At 35.9% G+C, this 18,919-nt stretch overlaps 1 protein-coding gene across 2 annotated transcripts in view; it reads left to right on the top strand.

Annotated features, from left to right (window-relative positions):
• pbx1a (pre-B-cell leukemia homeobox 1a) overlaps nucleotides 1–18,919 on the top strand; it is a 137,567-nt gene that overhangs the window by 103,098 nt on the left and 15,550 nt on the right. The window contains exons 3-7 of one of the 2 annotated variants that reach the window (XM_049478920.1): nucleotides 4,727–4,971; nucleotides 7,041–7,231; nucleotides 8,389–8,524; nucleotides 10,434–10,593; nucleotides 14,022–14,134. In XM_049478920.1, the coding sequence (XP_049334877.1) occupies nucleotides 4,727–4,971; nucleotides 7,041–7,231; nucleotides 8,389–8,524; nucleotides 10,434–10,593; nucleotides 14,022–14,134 (845 nt within the window). The remainder of the gene's footprint in view (nucleotides 1–4,726; nucleotides 4,972–7,040; nucleotides 7,232–8,388; nucleotides 8,525–10,433; nucleotides 10,594–14,021; nucleotides 14,135–18,919) is intronic. The other variant, XM_049478921.1, reaches the window with a different exon arrangement.

Below are 18,919 nucleotides of genomic sequence, written 5' to 3'. Positions count from 1 at the left end.
ATTGAAATCTGACAAAAATTTGATTTGCAGCAATGTGACTCTGTCTGAACAATATATTCTTTATATATTTTTTTTATGGGGATAAATTATATATATGTATAAAAAAAAATATATATATATATATATATATGTTTTTTAGCTAAATGTTGGTATTGTTTTCCCTCCATAAGGTTATAACAAAAAGACACTTCTGAGGCAGTCACTTTTACTAACATGATATGATATATTTTAGAGATCAATCGGAAAGATCAGTATGTATTGCCTATGTATTGACAAACTGGGAGAAGAGAAAGGCTCTAATTGGTCGGAGCTAATTGGAATGCATCATAGTCTTTATAAATATAAGCCACATTGTCTCATCTTATATCTCATATGAACAAAATATTATATATCTATATAGAATCTATAATTCTTTAAAAAAAACTTGATATATTGCCCAGCTCTAGCATGCAGCATTCATTAGAAGGAAAGGAGTGTTCACAAATCAAATATATATTTGAAGATGGATATTAGCTTTACATGCACTTGTTGATGCCACAGTCCTCAGGGTCTTTACAACATATATGTACATATATTATAAATATATATATATATATATATATATATATATATATATATATATATATATATATATATATATATATATATATATGAAGCGTGCAGTCAGCAGCAGGTATATAGAGAAGCTGGTATATATGTCTGGTTGTGTTTTGCTGGGTTTTCTTTGTTATTGGCAGGAGGAGAGAGTCTGGTGGTGAGTCTGCCTGCTAATGTGTCTCTCTGCTCTGTAAAAAACACTAAGAGAGACATCTAGTGGGAGAGACAGACAGAGCAGGCTGAGCTTCAGATCTGCTGCACTGATAGAACTTCTATATATGCACTGTATTTATATTATATATTCTAATATCTGTGGATACCCCTTCTAAACAAATGCTAAATGTATTTAATTTAGGTTGCATCTTTTGCTTTAGACAAAGATATGCAAATGCACACACAAGGCATGTCTTTTTTGGGTAGAGAAAAGTATTGCCAATAAAACAGGACAATCTGGAGCATATTAAATATATATGTATATATGTATTTATTTAACCATTCAAACCATGCTTAATCTCCTTAAACTCCAGGCTTGGGATATAGAAGGGTATAAAGCCCTAATACATTTGGATGCCATTTATAGACGCTGCATTTAGCTACAATAAACTGCACTTGCTTATATACATAATATACATATACATAACTACCTGGTATACCATAGCATCCACCTTGCAAGACTGTATAGCACTTCATAGCCAACCACCTTTGAAATGTAGCATTTAGCTACACAGATATGCAAATGCACACACTAAAGCAAACATCTGAGATACCGTAGAATCCACCGTAGCAACACTATAGCAACTATCTAGCAAGTGACTGCATGGCAACTTCCTAGCAACACTACATTAAATACCTAGAAACCCTCATAGCAACCACCAGTTTGTCATGCTTCACTCCGTCTTCCAAGCTGCTCCAGACTCCATTTCCCATATTGCCTCTGACACCCACATGTCTCCTGATCATGATCACGTGACACTCACTCCTACTTGGTCACCTGCTTATTGATTGTTTTTACCTGTTTCCCTGCCTATATATACCCTCTCATGTATACCCACTTTGTCCAAATCATTGCGGATCAAGTTTTGACTAGCCCACTAGCATTTCTAAGCATTTTTTGTCTGTTTTTTTGTTTAGTTTTTCATGTATAACCTTTGTGTAGTTTCTCTGTAGGTTATAAATGCGTATATCAGGATAAAAGTCAGAACTCGCTGCACTGAAACGGAAATTATTTTCGCTGTAAGAACCCAAATTACAGCATTTACAGCTTATTTTCCTGCACGAAAAAGATGACTCTCTGCTTCAGAAGGTCCTTTTCCACCGATTTAGAATAAATTTAGAAGAATTTGGTGTCAGACATTAAAAAGCCAAGCATTTTAGAAAGTATAGGACATCTGAATCCCACGTGTGGACTGTTCAGAGAAGACTTTCTACTAGATTTTCATTGCTGTGAGGATTTGATTGTCTTGGTATTCAGTGACAAGTTATTAGGGTCAGTATATTGAATTATATATTTATATACAAATACTTCTCTACTACAGTGACTAGACAAGCTGTGTGTGTGGTTTTGCACACCTGTGTCAGCAGAAATGAGTGTAACTTAAAGTAGCTAAATGCTAAATTTATTATAAGAGGTCTCTACAAACATTTGACCATGCAATCTTATCAAAGGTGGTTGCTATAAAGTTGCTAAGGTGGATGCTATGGTGTCACTGGTGGTCACGATTAAGTTGCTAGGCATTTGCTGTAGTGTTGCTAGGTGCTTGGCAGACTGTAGCTTGCTAGATAGATGCTATATGGTTGCTAGGTTGTATCTATGAAGTTGCTACAGTCTTGCAAGGTGGATGCTATGGTATCCCAGGTGGTTGTTTTTGTGTGTGCATTTACACATCTGTGCCAGCAGCAATGGGTTCAACTTTAAGTAGCTGAATGCTAAATTCATTATAAGGGGTCTCCACAAACATTTGACCATACCATGGTATCACAGGTGGTTGCTATAAATTTGCTACAGGCTTGCAAGGTGGATGCTATGGTATCCCTGGTGATTGCTATGAAGTTGCTAGGCATTTGCTGTAGTGTTGCTATGTGGTTGCCAGGCTGTCGCTTGCTAGATGGGTGCTATACTGTTGCTAGGTTGAAGGTCCTAAAGTCATGCAAGGTGGATGCTATGGTATCCCAGCTAGATGCTTTTGTGTGTGCATTTGCACATCTGTGTCAGCAGCAGTGGATGCAACTTGAAGTAGCTGAATGCTGCATTTTGAAGGTGCGTATTGTGGTAGCACAGGTGGACGCTATGGCATTGCTAGGCATTTGCTGTAGTTGTGTTGCTAGGTAGTTGCCATGCTGTCACTTGATAGATGGGTGCTAAAGTGTTGCTAGGTTGTAGCTATGAAGTTGCTACCGTCTTGCAAGGTGGATGCTGTGGTATCCCAGGTGGATGCATTTGTATGTGCTTTTGCACATCTGTGTCAGCAACAGTGAGTGCAACATTTCAAAGAAGCATACCATGGTAGTACAGGTGGTGGCTATGAAGTTGCTAGGCATTTTTTGTAGTGTTGCTAGGTGGTTGCCAGGCTGCCGCTTTCTAGATGGGTGCTGTAATTGTTGCTAGGTTATAGCTATGAAGTTGCTACTGTCTTGCAAGGTTTTTTTATGGATGCAACTTTAAGTAGTTAAATGCTGCATTTCACATTGTACCGTTGTATCACAGATGGTCTCTATGAAGTTACTAGGCATTTGCTGTAGTGTTGCTAGGAGGTTGCTATGCTGTCTAGGTTGTATTCAGCCAGTGGCGCACATGTGTTTTCCGATGCCAAGATAGCAATACGCCAGAAATTAAGCTGAACAAGTAGATATATTCAGAAGCACTGTTGCTATTTAAACGATGCATGTCTGATAATCTGGATTTGGTGTTTTCTGGCTCTGTATGGATCTTCGCTCTGTAATAAACGGTGGATTTGGGCTGAGCCGAGGTCCTGAGAGGTCCGTTATCAGTGTGTGAAGGAGTGTGAAGGTTCAGGCTGTGTGAGCAGGGCTTTTTCACACACACTTCTGCGGGGGTGCCCGGGGGCACGGGCAGCAGGGGCTGGTGATCACAGTTGACACACGAGAGTGAGGGCTCAGAGGGTGTGAAGTCCGAGGGGCAGTGAGCAGGTTCAATCCCTGGCCAAGGGGAGTGGATGCTGGGTGACGTGGACAAAACCTGTGTGGCTCATTTCATCCAGTACATCAAATAAACAAAAAACAGAAGGACAGTGTGGACAGAAGTACTGCATCTAATCTTGTATTTAAATGGGTAAATATTGTAATTGCTCTATGCATTATAACATTTAAACACATTTAACTGCAGGTTTATTGGCTTGTTATTTCTTGGGGATGCACCAAATATTTAGCAATCAAAGTGATTCTGCAGAAAACAAGCAAAACAAAAGCTGAACTTGGACTATGTGGGGAGTTCAGTTTGAACTGTGGGGAATTTAATTTGAACTCTGTGGGAAGTTGAATTTGGACTGCATGGACAGTTGAATTTGGACTGCATGGACAGATGAATTTTGACTATATGGTGAGTTGAATTTGGACTATCTGGAAAGATGATTTTGAACCCTGTAGGGAGTTGAATTTTATCTCTTTGGGTAGTTGAATTTAAACTGCGTGGACAGTTGAATTTGTGGGCAGAATTTTAACTACGTGGACGGTTGAATTAGGACTATGTGTGGAGTTGAATTAGGACTTTGCCGGGGTTGAGTTAGGACTACGCTGGTAGTTGAATTTGGACTATGCAGGGAGTTGAATTAGGACTACGTGGGGAGTTGAATTAGGACTTTGCCGGGGTTGAGTTAGGACTACGCTGGTAGTTGAATTTGGACTATGCAGGGAGTTGAATTAGGACTACGTGGGGAGTTGAATTAGGACTTTGCCGGGGTTGAGTTAGGACTACGCTGGTAGTTGAATTTGGACTATGCAGGGAGTTGAATTAGGACTACGTGGGGAGTTGAATTAGGACTTTGCCGGGGTTGAGTTAGGACTACGCTGGTAGTTGAATTTGGACTATGCAGGGAGTTGAATTAGGACTACGTGGGGAGTTGAATTTTACCTCTCTTCTCATCTGTTCTGTATCTGTGTGTTCTCTCTGCAGTGCTGAGCATCCGCGGCGCTCAGGAGGAGGAGCCTCCGGACCCTCAGCTGATGCGTCTGGATAACATGCTGCTGGCGGAGGGCGTGTCCGGACCGGAGAAGGGTGGCGGCTCTGCTGCTGCCGCTGCCGCCGCCGCTGCTGCCGGTGGAGCCGGCGCGGATAATTCGGCTGAGCATTCCGATTACAGAGCGAAACTTTCCCAGATCCGCCAAATCTACCACACAGAGCTGGAGAAATACGAACAGGTACTTTCATATTAATTTTTTTATATTATTTTGTTTATTAACCACTGAACAATTTATCTGTCTAGGTTTCCATTGCCAAGATAGCAATACACCAGAAATGTACTGTATTTTTCGCACTTAAAATACTTTAATTTTCCAAAAATCATCAGTACTCCTTATAATCCGGTGCTCCTTATGTATGAATTCTACCAATCAGGTATTAAGGAGCAAGTTTCTCCAGCAGTATTAGCATTAGCCGCTAACGGCACTAAGCGCTAGCTCTTTTACAGTTCAGAGGTGAGTATTATTGACCTGACCGCTAGCTAATATCGCTCTGGGTTACTGGACCACTCAGGGTTCCTCAGTGTAACCGCAGCTAGCGCTAGCAGTTAGCTGCTAATGCTAATGCTGCTGCACCCAGCCTTAGTGTAAATCTGTAAATCTACGCTTACTGTAAATAAACTGAAGCGTTTTACTCACCTAAATAAACAGTTTTCAGGAGGGAAATCTTAAGTAGATTAACATCCAGCACTTGTTTGACTTTAAAAGAAAGTTTTGGTTCTTTTTAAGAATGACAGTTTTGTTTACTTAGCTTAGCTTTATCTGCTTGTAGTGCGAGAAATACAGTACCTGAACACACCTCATTTCCAGACCGCCACGCCCATCAGTGTAGATATACTCAGAAGCTCTGCTGGAGTAAGAGAGTCGCATGTAGTTAAATGCAGCGCTCTTTAGAAGGGGTGTCCTCAAATACATTTGGACAGATTGTGTATTTGTACTAGTAGCAGTAGTATGTGTAATAGTGATGCTTGAAAATGTAACATTCTGTTATTTCAGGCCTGGAAAGTACTGGATTTTTTTTTTTTTTAATAACTACATTTACTTTACAATAAATAACTATATTATTAAATAAATTATTTCTAAAGAAAAAATTGCAGAGCGTAAAATAAAAAAAGATTCAATTTCTTCTCCTTCTGCTGTTAGCAAACACAATTCTGATTGTGTTTACGCAAATATAATACCATCTCTTGCAGAGTGACGAAAAGCAAATCAGTAATTTTGAGTGTATTTTGAGTGTATGTATGTATAAATGACTCACCCCTGAATTTGACATGTTACAGTAACTCAATCAGAACATTGGTATTTAAATTGTGTGAAATTGACACCAATAAATCCATAATTCCTGCTATTTAATTACTTAAAAGTATTTTTTTCTCAGTAGCATAGAAGTAGCATAGTTGCTGTAAAGTGTGGAGAATAGTTTTGCTATATATTGATTATCGCTGAATCGCAGTTTTGAGATATCACCGTTATCATTAATTTACCACAGCTGAAAGGTGCTGGAAAAACATGAAAATGGGCCTGAAAAAGTGCTTGAAAAGTGCTTAAATTTTATATATAATATAATGTATTATAATTAGGGGTGGGCAACATTATATCGAAAACAAAATATATTGTGACACAGAAATATAATGATATTAAAAATCCATATTGTGATAATAGGGCTGTTTTGTCTTAAAAGTAGTCTATTATTTACTGTGAAGCTTTAAGTGTATTTATTGTATAATTGTTTTAGTTAGCAGTTTATATCGTCGCTGTCCTATGAAAAACACTTATCTCCATTTTTGACGATTTTTAGTTTACTACATAATTTGATCAGACAAACACAGTTCCTCACACTGTGTCAAATTTCTTAATGCACAGACCAATAGAAACTCCTCTTCAAAATGACCTGAAATAAACTCTTTTTACATTACAGACTTCCGCTGGAAGTTTACAGGGTTTTTTTGTTTGTTTGTTTGTTTTGGAGATCAGTGTTTTTCATTGGACAGCGACGATATGCATGCAATAAATATTCTGCAATATATTTTGCTGCATTGTATTATTTTATGCTATATTATTTATTTTGCCACATTATGATTATGCTGTTATACTATTATACTATATTCCTGAAATTAATTATTTTATTTTTCCTATATCGCCAAGTATATCGTTATCGCAAAAATACCCTGAAATATCGTGATATTATTTTAGAGCCATATCGTCCACCCCTAATTATAATTGATATTTACTGTGTTTCTCGTGTGTAGGCGTGTAACGAGTTCACCACCCACGTGATGAACCTCCTGCGTGAGCAGTCCCGCACGCGGCCGATCTCGCCCAAAGAAATCGAGCGCATGGTCGGCATCATCCACCGCAAGTTCAGCTCCATCCAGATGCAGCTGAAGCAGAGCACCTGCGAAGCCGTCATGATCCTGCGCTCGCGCTTCCTCGACGCCAGGTCTGCGAAACATCCTGTCTCCAACATCACTGCTTCAATATTTACACTACTAAATGTTTAAAACATCTTTTATTTGACACTATAATACTTTTTCTATCTATTTACTCTTTTTAACTTATTATGGTAACCTCAAATAAGTTTTTTTTTCTTTTGTTCCTACATAGTAAATGAATAGTGAAGTGATCTATCAGAATACGAAGGAACACATAAGGAATCATGTAGTAACTTAAAAACAGTGTTAAACAAACTAAAATACTCTGTGAAGAAGCTTTTATCGTTTATCAAATTTTTATTTTTTACATTTTTTTTTTTGTTTATTCATTTATTAGTTTAATTTATATATACATATATACATTGAATATATATATAAATATGGGGTTCAGGGTTGGAGGAAAGACAAAGGAAAAAAAAAAGGAAACAAAGAGAAAGGGGGAAAAAAATAGGAAAGAAAGAGACATACATACATACATATATATAAATATATACTAAAATGCAATTTTAACAAATGATTCATCAAACTTTTATCTGGGGAGCTGTTAACTTGCGGTTTCTCGGTTTCTAATGCTGGTATGGATGCTCTGATGAACCTATCCTGTGCAACAGAGGAAACTCTCGCTCTTCCTTTCCAGGGGTGGTCCTGATGAGTGCCAGTTTCATCATCATTATGATGTTTTTGATAGACTTTGCAGTGACTGCACTTGATGATTCTTTCAAAGTTCTGGAATTCTTTTCGGATTGTCTAACCTTCCTTTATCTTAGTAATTTTTTTCTTTGCTTAATTGAGTAGTTTAAACACATTTCAAATTCAAGTAATTAACTCTTGATGAGTTCAGCACAGCTGTTAACTAAAAGCCTGAATTCCAGGTGACTCGACCTCATAAAGCTGGCTGAAAAAATCTGTCATCTTTTTAGTTCACTATATAATTCCATATGTTTTTCTTCATAGTTTGGATGATTTAAGTATTAATCTACATTTTTTAAGGTGTCTTTTATCCATTATTCAGTTATTTCTATGGGGAATATTGCCACTTTGAGGTCTAATCTTGTACTAAATACCAGTGTAAAATGGGGAACTAGCATTGGACAATTCAAAAGATTGTCTTATGGTTTAACCTGGATCTTGAAAACTTCTAACAGAAGCATTTTTTGTTCTACAGACGAAAGAGGAGAAACTTTAACAAGCAGGCCACAGAGATCCTGAATGAATATTTCTACTCCCACCTCAGTAACCCGTATCCCAGCGAGGAGGCCAAGGAGGAACTGGCCAAAAAATGCTCCATCACAGTCTCCCAGGTTCAGTTCATCTTTCCTACTAGACTAAATGTCCTACTCTGTGCTATACATGCATTTAACACACTCAACAATTAGATCTTCCATATTTTTTGCACTGTAAAATCCATTTTCCCAAAAATCATCAGAGCTCCTTATAATCCGGTGCTCCTTATGTATAAATTCTATCAGTCAGGTATTAATTAGCAGTAAAGCCACTCCACTGAAGTACAGAGTTATACAGGCATTAGCCGCTAACAATGCTAAGCGCTAGCTCTTTCGCTGCTCAGAAGTAAGTATTATCAGCCTGTAGCCTGCTCCTAACCATGGCTAGCACTGCTGGAGCAGCATTAGCATTACCCGCTAATGGTTAGCTGCTAATGCTAATGCTCCAGCCTTGGTGCTGGAGAAGTTCGGGAATCTAAGCTTACTGTAAATAAATGGAAGCGCTTTACTCACCCAAATAAACAGTTTTCAGGAGAGAAATCTGTGTAGATTAACATCTATCCAACTATCAAATATACTTTTCAAATTTAAGCTCAATGGCTCAATGCAGTTTAATCTGATTTATTACCCAGATAATAATCACTACAGCTATTGAATAATCTAACTCTACTGCTGCTCCACGCTCTAAACTGTTTTCACACTGAACGCCGTATGTGCAGCACTCACTGTTCACGTCAGCATGACTCTGTTTACTAATGCAAAAACCAATGCGTTTCTTCCCAGCAATTTTTTAGCTTTCAATGTTAAAGCAGCTTCACACTGCACAAATATACGCACTAGTCTGAAACACAGAACCTTCTTACTGTACATACTTTCATGGTTGGTTGGGCCGCATTATTTTTTTATGCATTTAGGTTTCTTTTCTTGTGTGAAAACAAATCAAACCGAGGAGAAGGAACGACTCCAAATCAAAAAAAAAAAAATCAACTGATTCAGACCAGAAACGCCCTTAAAAAAAATGACCTTTTTAAAGAAAAAGATAGAGGTTTATTTAACCCATAAGAACCCAGAACCAGTTCTAAATATTCATACGTAATTCTAAATTGGACCTGTTCAATTATATGAGCAGCGCATTCATATATTTTTTCAGGCACATAACTAAATATTTTAAGGTTAAAATCCCAACGTAACATAAATGACACAACAACAACAGTATTTCATTTCAGCATTAAGAAACCCAGCACTCCTAGATTCTGGAAATAAGGTCACTGTCTTGTGATGCTCTCAGTATTGAGTCAAATTGACTCTTTTGGGTTAATCTCTTTAATTAAATAAAATAATTATTTATTTGAAAATTGGAGCAGTTTTACTGGTTTGAATTTGATTATTCAGCAAAATAGACAGCTCTTCTTTTAAAATAAGCTCTTCTGTAACTTTCCTGTTATATTCTGGGTCAAATTGACTCATTTTAAAGTTTAAAGTTCTAGGAAAAATAATTAAAAGTATTTTTTTTTCAGTATGAAACAACTTATGCTTGCCTTAATTAGTGTATTAATTAAAAAACATATATCAAATTTATTCGTCTCAGATATTTGCAAACACCCCCTGCTAAAACTAAAACTAAAACTAAATTGCACTGTTATGTAAAACTAGTGTGTTTTTTAAATGTTGGTCTTTTAAAAGTAATAAAGTAGTGAAACATAAAAAAAAAGAATTATCCTAATTGAAGCATTAAGGAACTCTCCTCGCTGCATTAAATATTGATAGAATAATTAGTAATGAAATATTCACACTGCTTGTTAGGATTTTAGACATATTTTGCATAAATGGCTCAAACTGACCCGGGAACACCATTGCTGTTCCTGATAAATGAACATAACTGGAGGGTTAACAGAGAAAACATGTGGATTATTTATTGTGAAGATTGTGAAGATGTTATTGATGTTTTTATGGTCCGTATCCAAACCTGCATACCTGCTCTCTTCAGGTCTCCAACTGGTTTGGAAACAAGAGGATCAGATACAAGAAGAACATCGGCAAATTCCAGGAAGAAGCCAACATGTACGCCGCCAAGACCGCCGTCACCGCGGCCAGCGCCTCCGCCCACGGCAGCCAAGCCAACTCACCGTCCACGCCCAACTCCGCCGGTGAGTTCCACACTGCACCTGCACACCAGTGTGTGTGCTGATTACCATAACGCCTGTGTGAAGGGTGTGTGTGCCATGTTATCCAGTGTAAAGTCTAAATACTGATGATTTCCTGCTTAATTTTTACTAAAAATGAAAAGTTTCACTCAGTATAAACACACTCCGATAAAGACTTTAAATGATAACAAAACTGTGGAAAAGTGGGTGGAATTCCCCTTGACATTCTAGTGTCGAAATTACTTTATTTTTGTTAAATTTTTTTTTTTTTGATACACTTTTATTATTATTGTATACAAAATCATGTTTGTTAAGAGTATCGCCTGAGTATTGTTTTTAGTATTTCAATTTATCGCCTTTTTTACAGAATCGCACCATGGTACACTTGCACACTACAGTACAATATCTTACACTATGTTGCACCATATTATACTATGGTACACTATTGTACACTGTGGTACACTGTTGCCCATTATGGTCCACTATTGCACACTATCATACACTATCGTACACTATTTTACACTATGGTACACTATGGTACATTATGGTAAACTATTGTGCACTATGGTACACTGTGGTACACTACTGTACACTGGTACACAATCATACACTATTGTGCACTATGGTACACTACAGCATGCTATCGTCCACTATCCCACACTATGGTACAATATTGTACCCTATGTTACACCATCGTACACTATTGTACCCTATGTTACACTATGGTGCACCATCGTACACTATTGTACCCTATGTTACACTATGGTGCACCATGGTACACTATTGTACCCTATGTTAGACTATGGTGCACCATCGTACACTATTGTACCCTATGTTACACTATGGTGCACTATTGTACACTATTGTACCCTATGTTACACTATGGTGCACTATTGTACACTGTAGTACTCTATCGTACACTATGGTGCACTATTGTACACTGTAGTACTCTATCGTACACTAAGGTACACGATTGCACACTATTGTACCCTATGTTACACTATGGTGCACTATTGTACACTGTAGTACCCTATGTTAGACTATGGTGCACTATTGTACACTGTAGTACTCTATCGTACACTAAGGTACACGATTGCACACTATTGTACCCTATGTTATACTATGGTGCACTATTGCACACTATTGTACCCTATGTTAGACTATGGTGCACTATTGTACACTATTGTACCCTATGTTATACTATGGTGCACTATTGTACACTGTAGTACCCTATGTTATACTATGGTGCACTATTGTACACTGTAGTACCCTATGTTACACTATGGTGCACTATTGTACACTCTAGTACTCTATCGTACACTAAGGTACACGATCGCACACTATTGTACACTGTTACATTATGTTACCCTATGGTACACTGTCATACACTGTTACACTATGGTACATTATTTTACACTATCTGGGTCTGCTCGGCCGCGGTGTTGTATCTCGGTGGTGAACGCTCTGCAGGTAAATGGCCCGGCTCTGTCCGGCTGACCTCCTGGTGATCATTACAGCGAGGCGGCCGGGCCTTTTGTCTTGTGTCCCTGACGTGATTAGAGACTCGCACGCATTCGATTAGAGCTCTGTGGCTTTTTGTGGTGAAATTAAGTTAAAGCCCCTGGTGCTTTAAACATCTGGGGATTCATCCTCCATTAAAGAACAAATAGTGTTCTTTGATTCCTACCGTGACTCGATTAGCACTTCCTAAATGACTCGGCTGCGGCGACCCGGAGCAGCGCCGTCCATCTTCACCACGGTGCACGAGTCTCTGCTTTCTCCCGCAAAAAACACTGAGAAAAAAAATCACTTTTCACCTTTTTACTACATAGTGAATAAATAGTGAAGTGATCTATCAGAATATGAAGGAACACAAAAGGAATCATGTAGTAACTTAAAAACAGTGTTAAACAAACCTAAAAATACTCTGTGAAGAAGCATTTAGGTGCTCTTATCTGCGGAGCTGTTAACTTGTGGTAACTCTGGTTGCTCTTCCTTTCCTGAGGCATTCCTGATGAGTGCCGGTTTCATCATAACATTTTTGACTGGTTTGATTGTTCCTGAAATGTTTTTGGTTGACTAATCTTTCTTTTTCTTAGTTTGGAGGATTCACCATTCACCATGCATCTATTTTCTTAAATCCCAGTAAAATACAAGTTCAATAAAATGCAGATTGTAAAAGACAACATTGATATTTAATTGTATTGCATCAAATTTTATATTTTGTTTTGCAATACTGTATCAATTCTTAAAAAGACACAGAGTATTGATTTTTTAATTATTAGTTTAGATGTAAAGATTGGTGTCAGAAGTGGTTCATATTATCATTTTTTGTATTATTTTAGGGCTGCTTGTAGGAAAAATAGGCAAAAAAATTGCAAAAAAGTATTGCAATATATTATTTTTTTATCTTCACTGTTCTCATTTCACATTAAATATATACTACAGAGTATTAGAGATTATATTTGTTCAGTATCATTTATTGTACTTCAGTCTTTGACTTACTTACTGTTACAAATCTGGTGAAAATCTCAGTTAGGGGTGCACCGTATCATATCGTATGCTACAATATCTCCAAATAAACATATATAATATACATATATATATAATATATACATATACACATATATATATAATAAACATAAGTATTAATTTTGATGCAGTAGTATATTCTTATAATTATATTTATATATTTTTAATGTAATGTTTTGTTATATCGCCAAGAATATAGTTTTCACAAAAATACCCTGAAAGATTGTGATGATATTTTAGGGCCATATCGCCCACCCCTAGTAACATTGCTTTATATTTGTTCATTTTTTAATTTGATACACTATTATTATGTTATATATAATCAGGTTTTTGTTAAGTTACAGTTCACTTAATAAACAAATATTAATAGTATGTTTTTATATTGCTAAGAATATAGTTTTCACAACAATACATTACTTACATTAATTACATTACTTTATTTTCATTACATTTTTTTACACTTATTTTATACTTAATCAGGTCTTTGTAAAGTTATAGTTCACTAAATATACCAACATTAATAGTATTTTTTATATTGCAAAAAATATAGTTTTTTTTTTTCAACAATATACCCTGAAATATTGTGAACTAAAATTGTGAAAATGTGAATTCAGTGACTCCAAATGGTGTTAAAAGCTTTTAAATGCAAAACTGCATTTTCTTTCTTCTACCAACTTCGATTTTCTTTCCATGGCTGTGATTGGCTGGCTGAAAATAACGCCCCTTACCCTCTAACCTTAACCTCTCTAACTCTACGTTTAACACTGCTGTGCTGCTGATGCATGACTCTCATCTTTCTTCTCTTCTTTTCTTTCTCCACTGTCTTTCCCTCCCTCTTTTTCTGTTCTGTATCTGTATATCTTCCTCCCTTTCTTTCTCTCTCTTTCTCCCTCTCTCAGGTTCTGCTGGCTCTTTTAACATGTCAAACTCGGGGGATTTGTTCATGAGCGTTCAGTCTCTGAATGGAGACTCGTACCAGGGGGGCCAGGTGGGCGCCAACATTCAGTCACAGGTAGGGGGCGCCGCTACCCGGTTAACGTCTTTACATCAATACATCAATATATTGCCTTGTTTGCAGTATCGCAATATATTAAATTTTTTTGCAGTATTGCAATACATTGCCTTGTTTTAAGTATCACAATACATTTTTTTTTACAGAATCATAAAATATTTACTTGTTTTCAGTATTGCAATATATCGCCTTTTTACAGTCACAGTGTATTGCTTCATATTCAATACAGCAATTCATGGAGTTGTTTTCAGTATTGCAATTTATTGCCTGATAAAAAAAAATATATTATTTTTTTTTTTCGGATTGACTGAACCTCTTTTTTTTTTTTCTTAGTGATTTTTCTTTTCTCTGCCAAGTTGAGCAATGTTTGCATCTCAAAATATGGATTAGAACATTACTCAAATACAGCTTTTTTTACATTATTGCAATACATTACCTTGTTTTCAGTATCGCAATATTTTGCCTTTTTACAGAATCACAATATATCTGTAAAAAATACATCTTGAGTTCAGCACAGCTGTTAACTGAAAGCCTGAATTCCAGGTGACTCTACCTCATAAAACTGACTGAGAAAATTACATTACATTACGCTTTTGTCCAAAGCAACTTACAATATGATGTACATAAAGTAATGTAAGTAAAATATGTAAAAGATAAAACATATTCTGGTTTGTTTAACGCTATATAATTCCATATGTTTTTCTTCATAGTTTGCATGACTTTAATATTAATCTACACTACAAAACATTTTATAATAATGAAAGAAAGAAAAAACATTGAATTTAAAGTTTTGACTGGTACTAAATATATACGTATGGTATCTTACTATGCTAGTATCAGGTGTTGTGGGGTGCAGTAAAGAATTCCTCTGCTGGAAAGTGAACTGAATTACGTCTACAGTAATATTGCCTTGTTTTCAGTATCACAATATATCCCATTTTTCACAGAATTGTAAAAAAATGCCTCGTTTACAGTATCGCAATATATTGCCTCGTTTCATCATCGCCACATATCGCCTTTTTTTGTACATAAGCCCAATATATTGCCTTATTTTTATCGCAGTATAGCACCTTTTTTACAGTATTGCAATACATTTCCTTGTTTTTAGTATCGCAATATATCATCTTTTTTACAGAATCACAATATATCGCCTATTTCGTAGATTTACAATACATTGCCTCGTTTTCCATATCGCCACATATCGCCTTATTTTTTTATATACAAGCCCAATATGTTGCCTTGTTTACAGTATTGAAATATATTGCACTACTGTAACAAAAATGTGCAACAAGTCCAGTTTTAGTCCAATTTCAGTACTCTACTACTAAATAATCCAGTCTGCAGTTTGTACGTGCGCTATGCTATGCTAAGCTACGCTACGTTAATGTCTGCAGTCAGTCAGAGTCAGTGATCTTCTGTTTGGGCGTGGGTGTAGATACTTCCTCCTGACCTCGTGGAGGTTATAGTTCCCCTGCAGCAGATTACAGACCACAGCTATCGTCAACTTCTAAATGAATAGAGCACATCGGACATTCTTGGAAGCAGCACAGCGCTCGTCACGGGGGTGTTCCTGTCGCGCTGTCGCTGTCGTCCCCGTCCTCGCTGTGACGTCTCCCGACCTTGCCCGGCGTCCCGTCTCTCTCGCACACTTGCCACGGCGCCTCATCCCCGAAGTGACACGTCCCGTGCTAGCGATTGTGCTGTGTGTGTATATATATATATATATATATTTATATATTTTTTATATATTTATATATATATTTCTGCCATAGGAATGAACTTTCACGAAGCTGGAGGCGCTTGATGAATATTCAGTGGAGGGAGACGCCCTCAGGACGTTTAATATTTTAACGACTGTCTCTGGTGTGAAAGTGGACGAACCGCTGTCCTCTAGTACAAGGTCACTGAGCTATTTTTATAAATGGGGCAACAGTGTACAATGTGTACACAGTATATTAACAACCCTTAAAAATCTAGAGTTAATTCTGTTTTATCAGTTTTATATTCTCTTTATTTGCGGGTGCACTCATGATTTAATTTAATCCTGTTACAATTTTTGGAACTAATTTTTAATTGTCAAAAATAAATGTGACATATTCTCCTTTTTATTTCTTAAGTCTATAATCAGTGAAAACTGCACCTTGTATAAAAGTTTTTTTGTGTATCTTTACTTCAACATGAACACAGTATATCCCTCTTATAATGAAGTGAATTGGACACGCCTTAAATTCAGTGTTTTTTCTTTTTTTCATTATTTTAAAATGTTCTGCATTGTAGATTAATACTAAAGTCATACATAAACATATGGAATTATTTAGTAAACAGAAAAAAAGGAGTTAAATAAACCAGAATGTGTTTTATATTTTACATTATTCAAAAAAGTAGCTTAGATAGAGACTAGAGATTTGCTTTTTTTGTCATTTTAGTCACCTGGAATAGAAATAAATACTTTAAGGATTTTAAAGTGTCCTTAAGTAATATTACCGCAAAGACCATCGAAAATTATTATTATAATGGTGAAACTGGCACTCATCAGGTCCGCTCTCAGGAAAGAATTTTTTTAATATTTTGGTTTGTTTAACACTTTTACTTTTATGTTACTACATGATTCCTGTGTTTTGTGTTCCTTTACATGGATCACTTCACTATTCATTTACTATGATTTTTATTTTTAATTTAATTTATTCTTCAGTCTCTGTTGAGCTGGTTTGTTTATTAGAACGTGACTCGTGTGTTTCTCCTCTGATCTATTCGTTCTGAATGGAGTTTATTGTTGTAATACAGAGCGTAGCGTTACCTGCTGCAGGTGATAACCTTTACCTCTGCTCCCGGGAGCCGTGTGATATCTACCTAACCTTTCCTCAATTGTCTCTATTGTCTGTTTACAGCAGTGGTGTCCAAACTGCAGCCCGTTTCCTTTTTAAGGGTTTTTTTTTTTTGAGGTATTTTAGAAATCAAATGAAAGTTACCTCACTATTAAGCAGGTTTTTTTATAATGTGAGATTCAAAGTTTGAACACTAGGTGTTGCTATCACATAAACCCAATCTAAAACGCTCCTAATCTCATATCCTTCCTTCATTATGCCTACAGTTAGAGTTGCCAGGTTCGCGCTCTTTCTGCAAATTTTTTACTTTTAAAAATTACAGCGTTCGCCAAAAAACAAAAAAGTCACAAAAAAACAAACAAACAAAAAAATAACAATGAAAAATGTTAAAAGAGGAGAAAAAAAATAGTTCAGGTGGGGCAATATTTTAAAAATATTTTTAAAATTTAAAATAAACATAGAAAAGAGTAAGTAAAAGTCAGTTTTTTTGCTAATTATGTTACTATTAAATATGTTTAACTGGGATATAAAACTGTTAGAAAAATAACTAATACAACACTAATGTTGGGGTTTTAGACTGACTTTGGGCTGGATATTTTTGCCGGATCTGGCAACCCTGCCTACATTAATGTTCCTGAGCTTTTAGGAAAACATTATTAAATTAAACATAAATTAAACACAAAATAAAATTTTAAGATAATAAAATAATAAATTTGTTTGAAAATCCAGTCGCAGGTGAAAAATCAGGGGTGGCTGGGTGCGTTTTTCTTTTGGCTACTTCTAAAAATTACAGCGTTCCCCAAAAAACGAACAAGCAAAGAAAAAACAAACAAAAGAGAATATATATATATATATATATATATTAAAAGAGGAGAGAAAAGAGTTCAGGAGGTTTAATAACAGAAAATAGTAAGTAAAAGTCGGTGGTTTTTTTTTTTTTTATTATGTTACTATTAAATATTTTTAACTGGGATATAAAACTGATAGAAAAAGAACTAATGTTAGGGTTTTAGACTAACTTTGGGCTGGATATTTTTGTCAGATCTGGCAACCCTGCCTACATTAATGTTCCTGAGCTTTTAGAAAAACATGATTAAATAAAACATCTTAAAATAAAAAATCAGGGGTGGCTGGGTGCGTTTTTTGGGCTACTTTTAAAAATTACAGCGTTCGCCAAAAAACAAAAAAAAAGTCACAAAAAAGTAAAAAAGTCATAAAAGTACAAAAAACAAAAAATCACAATGTAACCAGAAATCACCAGAAGATAAAAATGTTAAAAAAAGAGGAGAGAAAAGAGTTCAGGAGGGGTAGTAACAGAAAAGAGTGAATAAAAGTCAGTTGTTTTTTTTTTTTCTAGTTTTGTTACTGTCATATATTTTTAACTGAGATATAAAACTATTATAAAAAGTGTTATAAAACTAATAAAACATCAACGTAACACTATTAATAATTACTTTAATGTAAATAGCAATACTGATAATAAATCCCTTATGCACAAAATACGTAAAGACATAGAGCTTCTAAAGGGCTTTAGGGTTTTAGACTGACTTTGGGCTGGATATTTTTGTCGGATCTGGCAACCCTGCCTACATTAATGTTCCTGAGCTTTTAGGAAATCATTATTAAATTAAACATCTTAAAATAAAATGAAGATAATAAAATATAAAATGTTTAAAAATCCAGTCGCAGATGAAAAATCAGGGGTGGCTGGGTGTTCTTTTTTTAGGTATTTTAGAAATAAAATGAAAGTTAGCTCACTATTAAGCAGCTTTTTATAATGTGAGATTCAAAGTTTGAACACTAGGTGTTGCTATCACAGAAACCCAATCTAAAACGCTCCTAATCTCATATCCTTCCTTCATCACGCCTACATTCAGAGTTGCCAGGTTTGCGCTTTTTCTGCAAAATTTTTACTTTTAAAAATTACAGCGTTCGCCAAAAAACAAAAAAAAAAAGTCAT

This window comes from Astyanax mexicanus, chromosome 4, assembly GCF_023375975.1.
Source record: "Astyanax mexicanus isolate ESR-SI-001 chromosome 4, AstMex3_surface, whole genome shotgun sequence".
NCBI lineage: Eukaryota > Metazoa > Chordata > Actinopteri > Characiformes > Acestrorhamphidae > Astyanax > Astyanax mexicanus.
This window is presented reverse-complemented; position numbering and strand designations above follow the sequence as displayed.